Source organism: Psammomys obesus, unplaced genomic scaffold, assembly GCF_907164565.1.
Source record: "Psammomys obesus unplaced genomic scaffold, mPsaObe1.curated_primary_1811, whole genome shotgun sequence".
NCBI classification, from domain to species: Eukaryota; Metazoa; Chordata; class Mammalia; order Rodentia; family Muridae; genus Psammomys; species Psammomys obesus.
The window spans coordinates 4360876-4370219 of NW_026585609.1; the positions used below are offsets into that span (position 1 = coordinate 4360876).

Here is a 9344-nt window from a genome sequence, read left to right on the forward strand (position 1 = left end):
TTCCTCACGGAAAGACCAGCAATTACAATAGCCCCGCTTCCCCCTAGGGAGGTGAATATCAAAGGGGATGGGGATGTAAGGGTCTTTCAGAGCTTAGCAGAGCATGCATGTTAATTATCTCTGTTGGGGGGGGGGGTTGAGCTCGGCGGGGTTTGATGCTAAGGCAAATCTTATAAATGCTGGTCTTGCCGAGAGAACAGAGCACTCTGGAGACTTTCTCATATGTACAAACATGAATTGCAGTTGAATTCTGTGTTTACATCTTTCGAAGTATATTTGTTTCCGATCCGGTCCGGATTTTCTCCCAGCTATTTACCAGCCTTGGACAATTTTCCCCATCTCTCTCTCTTTTTAATCCTCTGCTTCCTCTTGAATGTCATGAGAATAACCGAACACATTCCCAAGGCGTATTGGCAAGATCCTTTGAAACAAGGCGTAGAGAACGCTGCGTAAGTGATGCTTTTTAATCGAGAAAGGACTTTGCAAGCCTGGCGTGGAGCGAGGCGGGAGTGTGTGGCGCTCGGTTCGCGGGTGGCTCCGGCAGGGGGCGCCCGAGCGTCTCACTGCAGCATCCCGACCACGGAGCGCGGCGGCGGCGGCGGCCGGAGCTCGCGTCCTGCCGCAGTCTCTCCGCTGCTAGCCTAGGCGAGCGCGAGGGAGGAGACCCCCTCCCGGGCACCGCGCCTGCAGCCGCGGTGACTCCCACCCGCGACCGCGGGACCCTGACTCTCAAGCGCCTCCCGCAGCCTGCGTGGGGCAGCGTGGGAGGGCTCTCCGGTCTCCGAGGCCGGATTGCGAACTTGGAGGGGACCGCGGCTCTCTCCCCGGCCTGGAGAGTGAACAGGTGAGTGACACACACGTGGCCAGGTGGCTCCCCGAGGACAGAGTGCGGCTCCCTGAGGGCTCGGACCCCGGTCGAGTCCTCCAGGTGGCGAGGTCCCTCGCCAAGGGTGACTTTGGGGCTCTCCGAGAGGGATGTGAACGCAGCACCAGGCTTGACAGTGCGTCCTGAGCCCAGGGCGTCCTTCGCACGTAGGAGACATCTGTTCCTTTTGTGGAGCCTGCGATCTGGAGGATCTGCAGGACCTGCAATCTACCGTGGGCTTGCTCCTGGCTGCAGACCTGTTGAGTTCAGGGTAGCGAGATAGCCCGGGGGCTTGCACAATTACAGCCTCTTTGCAGTGGGTGTTGCGTTGTGATAAGAGGAAGGAAAATTCCGAGCAGAGAAACTGAGAAATCCTGATTTCAGGAAAGGTCTGGCCCAGAAAGAAGCGATCTCTTTCCCACCATCACGTTGCATTCGTTGCTGTCCTGGACAGCTGCACTTTGTTTGTTTAAGGAGGTCATAAAAATATTAAAGTGTAATTATAAAGACGTCCCCACCCCCAACAAGAGGAAGTGGAAAACACCGACTTTGATAAGCATAGTCTGGGAAATGATTTATTAGGAGCAAAACCTTTTGATAAGTAAATAAGAAGACGAATGAAGCTTTGGAAACACAAATGCCATAGGTCTAAGAGTCCCCACAGGTAGGCGCTTTGGTTTGCGTATACTTAAGTGTGGAGTGAGTCAATGCATCAATAGTACCAAATAAAACAACACTTTTCTTTGGTTTATCCCAGTATTTCCTCCAATGACTTCATGCGCACAAGAAAGGCACTTCCTCTAGTCTCCTAAATATTTAGGTGTGACTTTATGATAGAAACTTGAAAGTTGGCTGTTTGTTTGCCCCCGGTAAAGCTCTCTCCTAGAGTAAACTTCCTGGTCATGAAAGGAAGAGTTCCATGTGTTAGACCAACGAGTTTTCTCAGATCTGAGGCGAGAAGGTCTCCAGTTAATTCAACAGAAGCTTGCCTGTAGGTTGCTATGACAACAATTGACAGGTTGATGGCTTCTGTCAAATTTTCATGTGGAAATAAAACATGAAGGCATCTTTAGGGGTCAGCTTGGCATCTTCACTTTGATTTTTGAAAGCACATCATGAGACTGACAATTACCAGCTGGATCTTATTATGTTACAAATGGGAAAAATTAACTCACGTAATGTCTCTCTCATTTGTGAAACCCATGGACTTCAGAGGCCAGTGACTGTTGCTGAAATATTTGACTTGGTTTTTAAAAATATATATATTTGATGTTTATTTTTATGAAGCATTAATTAAGAATAAGAGCAGATTTTTAGATACACAGGAATGACACTTTTGTATAAAAGCAAATTATTATTTATGAATGCTCCTGGCACAAGCACATTCTACGGTTTAAAGAAATGCTAGCTAGCCACGAGCATAGCTGAGCAAATGTCCTTATTGAATGGTAGAGCAGCTTTTGGGTATATGCCCAGAAATGGTATAGATGGCTCTTGAGGTAGTGCTATTCTCAATTTTCTGAGAATGCGCCAGATTGATTTCCAAAGTGGTTGTACAAGTTTACATTCCCACCAGCAATGAAGGAGGTTCCCCTTTCTCCACATCCTCTCTAGTGAGATCTGAGCCCAGGGGATCCTGCAGAGACTGATGCACCAAATGAGGACTGTGCATGAAGAGGACCTAGACCTCCTGCTCAGATGTGGCCAATTGGCAGCTCAGTTTCCATGTGGATCCCTGAGGGAGGGGATCAGGGGCAGCTTCTATCAGGAACTCAGTTGGCTGCTCTCTGATCACTGGTGATGTAGCCCTGCCAGGCCATGGAGGAAGAGGATCCAGGCATCCCTGATGAGACTTAACAAGCTATGGGCAGATGGCAATAGCGGAGAACTCCCCCTTTCAATGGACTAGGGGAAGGGGTAAAGGGAAGAGGGTGGGACTGAGGGAGTTGAGTGAGGGGACTTCAGTAGGGATATATAATGAATAAATTGTGAAGAAAACAAATTTAAAAATGGAAGGAAGGAAGTGATATAATAAATGTGATTTTTTTTAGTTAAATAGAATTTGTATTAAAATTTTTTAAATAAAATAAATGCTAGCCAGTATCTATTCATAAGTTAAAATATAGTTAGCAAATTTCATATTCAAACCTTAAATATAAGGCCTTTTCTTAGTGGGTGCCTATGAAATGACAAATAAGTAATTTTGTTTTTGTTTTGGCATACTGCTTAGGTAGTCTGGAATAGCCTGGGACTCATGGTGTAGTCCAAGCTGGCCTTGAATTCAATATCCTCCCTCTCCAGCCTCCCAAATGCTGGGGTTACAGGCCAGAACTTAAGGAAATACATCGACAGCCAAAGGATGGGGTTGGATATTTAAGATCTTAGTTTGAGAATGTCTACAAAGTTGTCGTTTTCAGTGTGGAGACGGAGGAAAAGGCCATGTTAAACATCGGCCTGTTCTTCCCTTAGAAGCACACACACTTTAGAAACCTGCACAACAAAATGTGTTTGGTCCACATTGATGGCTCAAATACATGATAAGAGACTAAATAGAAACCAGCTCCTCTTGTGGGATATATATTCAGAGGGAGCCTGTTTTCTCTTTCCCTTTCTTAGGCTGTTTTTAAAAGCTGTATATCCAAAACACTGATCCAGACAGGATCAGTTAACACGTTCAGGTAACAGATTGTGGTTCAAAACACACCCCACCCCCTTTTGGTTATTAAAGAAACCAGGTTGCTCTGGCTGCCCTGTACCAGAGAGTGGCCTTGAATTTCTGAACATCTTCCCAAATTCTGGGATTATAGGTGTATACCACCATGCTTGACACAAATATAACTTTTCAAACTAGAACACTGAGTGAATTCTGAACACTGGTGCCATTGAGTTAACATGCTTAAAAGTGAAGTGTTCAGACAATGAAAGGTCCTTAGCCCCCTGGGAAAGATGGGAGGGGGGCTTCTTATGATTGGCTCTGCTGGGGGCAGCCACAGCGAATATATCCAGAACTCTGTAGTGACAGTCTTTCAGGTTATATGTCAAGCCTGAAGAAGGGAACTCCATGTTGTTAGAGTCAGTCAAACAGCAAGTGCCTGGGGACAGCCATGCATATGGGGAGAGGGGGAGGGGAAAGTCAAGAAAGTAAACAAGTTTTTTACTTTGTGTCTCCTGTGTTTTGCTGTGTGTCTCCTGAAGAATCCACCTACAGCTCACCTTCGCTTCCCTGGAAAGTGGAAGGCTAGGATAGGGAACCATCCTAAGGGTGCCCGGCTGTTGAACCAGACCTGAGTGAAAGAAATGACTTGTTTTTAACAAAAGAATCAGGACATCCCAAGTGACAGACACATCATGGCGTATTATAATAAATAGGTAAGGGAGGGTTCCTAATTGGAAAAAGCCACCTACAAATGCCACTACTTACAAAGGACACAGACTTATCTTGAATACCCAGAAGTGGCCAATTAGACACAGAATGGCTGGCTGGCAGAGGAAAGGCCTTCTGCAAAAGCTGGGGGATTGCCTGGCTTGGCCCTCCACCCAACGCCCTTTCCAAGTTTACATTTCCTTGATGTTAAGAGCCCAGGTATCGGGATGAGAGTGTACCTTGTGGCTGAGGTGTTTGCCTGCCATGGGAGTGAGGCCTTAGACTCAATTCCCAGCACAGCAATAAAATCCAGCCAACAAAGACCCAAGACATCACAGCTGTTATAAACAGTGCCTGGGATCCTCTTTAAAAGGGACGCCGAATGTGGAACACACTACATGCGTTAGTGTCTGAGGGTATCGAACCCAGCAAAACATAGAAGTATGTCTGGGTATTCCGTACTGGCTTTGGAACCATATGCATCAGTTACATAGTTTATCCTGTGACCTAGTGTGAACTGAAATGAAACTTAACCTCGAAATAAAAAATTAAATTGTGTGGCAGTGGAGTTGACTGATAGGAAGGCACATTGTTCAATAAAGAGATTCCCACAGTGTCTTTCCCCATCACATGCATTTATAGGTTGAGTATTTTCAGCTGGTGGTGAATGTATTTATTTACACAGTATTTATTATCGATTATGCCAAGAAACAATCTATTCATAAAAACATATTAAAGAAAGTACTGTAAGAGATGGTACCATGTGTACACATATTTGAAAACCAAACAGTGCTAAATTCTTTTTTTTTTTTTTTTTAAGATTTATTTTATCTTTCATTATGCGTATGTGTGTTTGGGGAGGAGTGCTCATGATTGCAGTACCGGTGGAGACCAGAAGAGGACTTTGGATTCCCTGGAGTTACAGGCAGTTGTGAGCCCCTTAATGTGGGTACTGGGAACTGAACTCAGGTCTCCTAAAAAAGCAATATTTGCTCTTGAGCATAGATCCATCCCTCTAGCCCCCAGATCTAAATTCTTTTTTTTTTTAAGATTTATTTATTTATTTATTTATTTATTTTACATATATGAGTGCTCTATCTGCACAGACCTGCATGCCGGAAGAGGGCATCAGATCCCAGTGTAGATGGTTGTGAGCCATCGTGTGGTTGCTGGGAACTGAACTTGGGACCTCTGGAGGAGCAGCCAGTGTTCTAACTGCTGAGCTGTCTCTCTAGCCCCCTATCTAAATTCTTAAGTCCCAACTCTACCTTACTAATTAAGTAGTTTACAGTGAGATATTACCATGGCCCTCTGACTGGGCAGAGGTGAAAAACAAATTATAAGACCATACCTTGGGTGGTGAGATGGTCAGCGAAAACTGTCAACTTGACAGAATTCTGGAAATCCCCTGGGAGATGGACTTTTGGGCATGCCTGTAGGAAGTTATCTTGATAGCATTGAGATGGGAAGCCCCACCCACTGTGAGGAGACAGCAACATGCATCAACCCCTTAGTGTTTTCCAGTTGTAGGTGTGATGTGACCAACTGGTTCGCACTCCTACTCTCTTGACTTCCTGCCTTCCATGATGGGCTATGTCTTGAACTGTGGACAACAGCAAAACACACTACATGCCTTAGTGTTTGAGGGTATCCAATCCAGCAAAACATAGAAGTATGTCTGGGTATTCCATACTGGGTATTCCTTGCTGCTCTTGCCATAGTATTTTATCACAGTGACAGGCAAAGGAATTAAGACAAAGGGTGGCTGGTGTGTACCTGACGTCTCACAGATACGGGACTCATTTCTCATCCCTTAGAATTCCAACTCTCTTTTCTTTTAAGGACTGTGACCTCTTCTGTGACTGATAATGGAACAGGGAAACTAAAGGCTGCCACCAAAACCGTCTGCTCACATACTGACTCTGAACCCTAGAGGCTGCCACCAGTACCATGGCCAAGAGTGCAGAGGTCAAACTGGCCATATTTGGGAGAGCAGGCGTGGGCAAGTCAGGTAAGGTCCTTCTTGTGGCCTTTACAGGGTGTGTGAGTTTGTCATAGCTCTGGGGATGGAGCAGGTAAGTACTCAGCCTTTGTGACATCCCAGCTGCTGTCCTTTCTCTGTATCCAGCTTCACTTTTCACAACCAGCTTATGGATTCTTCTGCTTATTTATGACAAAGTAAATTTGCTGACAAGATAACAAGGAAGGGTATAGATCGTAAACAAACTCCAAACTGATCCAATTATGGAAATTTCATAAAATATCTTTTTTTTTTTTCCTGTGTTCTTTCCTTTACTATGGAAAATCTCAAGGGATTAGCTATATGTCTCATTTCTTTGGATATTCTCAGCATAATGGCCCAAGTTCAAGCAGATGTTGGGGTCCCAGTAAGTGCTGTTGAATGTGTCTGTCTTCACCAGTGACAGAACTAACCCAGCACTTCTCCAGTAGGACGAGAGCGCTTGCACAGCAGGAATACCAACTCCCAAGCAGGACGGCTGCCGCCAGGCCTCCGGAGTGCATTTAACTTAGCAATTCTGAGTAACATCAATAATTTAGAACCCTCCTTTTCTTTGGGAGTGCTGTGTGTGTGGGGAGCGGGGGGCAGGACCTTGTCCATACTGGGCCATCACTCTATCCCTGCAACAGCCCAGCCCTAGGTTCCTTGAGAAAGAGTCTCACAATAGAATGCAAACTCATTGCTTACTCCCTATACTTACAATTAAGTGCGTGCTAAAGGAGATGTTGCCCAGACCCTGATGCCGCGTGACTTTACCCGTGACGATGGCTTGGTGTCTCGTGGGAGGGAACCAAAACCACACAGAGCTTTTGGCCGTCAGGGAAGGACACCAACGCCTCTGGTGGGTGCATGTGGGTGGACAGAAACCTGCCAGTAAGCAAACCAGCTAATCCCCACTCACGTGAACTATATGCTCTTAAAGAAACACACACGAGTGCTGTCACACACACACCTTCTAGGTCTGTGCCCGCAACCTCCTCCTATAGGTCTTCCTGGCTTGAGTCTCAGCAGTGATCTGCCATGCTGTAAGTCTTGTTTAGTTTTCCTCAGCTCTGTCTGCCACTTGCCTCTCCTCTGCAGTTCTTGCCTCTGGCAGAATCCAAGCTAGGAAAAGAGCAGGCTGGGGTGGAAGACACTCAAGCCCCTCCCCTTTAATCTCCCTAGGTGTTTCTCAATGGCGTGAGAACCCACTGTCTGTAGCTGGCAGAAGGATCTGGAGAACGAGGAAACTGCCCCAGGGAGTGTCTCTCTGCAGGGAACAAAATATGTGGGATGGTGAGAAGAGTGGGAGTGGTCGGAGGTCTGGTGGGAAGTCTGTGTTGCTAACAGTGGCTCAGTTTTTGTGACTGGGGAGTTTGGCTGGCCATCCATCTTTTTTTCCACATCCGACAATAAGAGGACACGTTCTTCCGAGCTCTTCTGCGTGGTTTGGAAAGCTGAACACAGGGGAGGCAAGATGCCTGGGAGGGTAGGAGGGCTCCTTGCTCAAGCATGGGCCGCTGAGCTGAATCCCCACACCCCTGAAAAAGGCTGGGCTTGGCTCGCACATCCCCAGCCTCACCTGTGGGCAATGGAGCTGGACTGCCGGGGCTTGCTGGCAGCCAGCCTAGATCCAGCTCACTGAACCTTTCTCAGGGAAATTATAGAGAGAATAAACAGGACACCCAGTGACTGCTGGAGCCTCTGCAGGTACTACCCACGCCACACATGATAAACTGCGCGCGCTTACTACACATACAATAATGTAGCCGTATAGGTGAAGCCCAGGGAAGAAGTAAGTACTCAAGTCTGTGGATGCCCATTCATGTCCATCTTCACCGCATCGGAGTGAACCGAACCCTCCACGACTTTGAGGTGCGCCCTCCGTTTCCTTTGTGAGCCGTCAAGGTAGTTTCCATAACTGTAGCACCTGTTCCCATCGCCTTTCCCCAAGTCCAGCTGCCTGTGTCCGCATCTCAGTCCTTGCCTTTTCTCAAGTCTAATGAATGCGGACACTGTGTCTCCTGTCTTAAGTTTCTTTGCTCATCCATTGTGTAAACCAGGTTGGCCTGCCACTGTAGCCGTTCCACACCAACTGCCTTTGCTGAGGTCACTAGCCATCAGTCCCTGAGAAAGTGAGTCAGCCATCCTGCCGTCCTGTGCCCTCTTGGGCTTCCTTTTACCTCTCCACATAACCAACCCCTCTCCTCCAAGTTGCCTTCCCAACAGGCTCTTAGGGCATCGCTCTCCCTCCTGGCCTTCTAGGTCCTTCTGTTGACTCCTACCACTTGTCCTCTGCCTGCCCCTGACCTTGGGTCCGTCAGGGGCCTGTATGATAACTAGAACCCCATACTCTTCCCATTTCCTATGGGTGGTTCTTCACCTCCAAAGGAAAGGCGGTACCCACTCTAGGGGGTAACTTCGGCTGACTCTAACTTTTTTACTTCTCATGCTAAAAGCAGAGGCTGAAACAGCTCAGGAAAGTCCTTACCAACTCTAAATCTGATTGTTAAAAAAACAAATCTTCCATTTTGGATCCATTTCTTTATCCTCCCTGCAGGTGGCCTACCACTGTTCAAATGTGCTTGTATGTGTGTGTGAGAGAGAGACAGAGACAGAGCATGAGACAGCAGTCATTGTTGGGGGCCAGAGGGCTACTTGTAGGACATAGTTCTGTCATTCAACTATATGGGTTCTGAAGGAGAGGGTGGGTGGGGGGAGTTAACTCAGGGAGTTAAGCTTGCTGGCAGGTGCCTCCACCCTCTGAGCCAGCCTGCCGGCCCAGGTATTCTGCTTCTGTTTCTTCTCATTGCCGTGAAAATGGTCACGATGGACAACCTGCCTCTAACATAACTTCTTGTATGTTCTTTGTAGGCAGACTCTGTTTCCCTATATCAACATTTGATTGCTTTCTTGAGACCTAAAGCACACCCCGCTTTGAGAAAGCAGCACAGTCTGGATTTGGATTTAGCGAGACAATTCTGAACTTTTTCTCCCCTCCCTAGAAGCCACCACAGTTTGAACTATCAGTTTGTAGCAATACTGTGCTCATGTTTACTCTAGGGTCTCAAACTGTTGCTACCTTGTTTCAGCCCGGTCAGTATCAGCCGCTCTCC

The 9344-nt window shown here is 47.0% G+C and overlaps 1 protein-coding gene across 1 annotated transcript in view; it reads left to right on the forward strand.

Moving 5' to 3' along the window:
* Positions 1 to 608: 608 nt before the first annotated feature.
* Rerg (RAS like estrogen regulated growth inhibitor) overlaps positions 609 to 9344 on the forward strand; it is a 104158-nt gene continuing 95422 nt past the window's right edge. Inside the window, exons 1-2 of the mRNA XM_055610557.1 lie at positions 609 to 844; positions 6072 to 6240. Coding sequence (XP_055466532.1) covers positions 6180 to 6240 — 61 coding nt within the window. The 5' untranslated portion in view covers positions 609 to 844; positions 6072 to 6179. The remainder of the gene's footprint in view (positions 845 to 6071; positions 6241 to 9344) is intronic.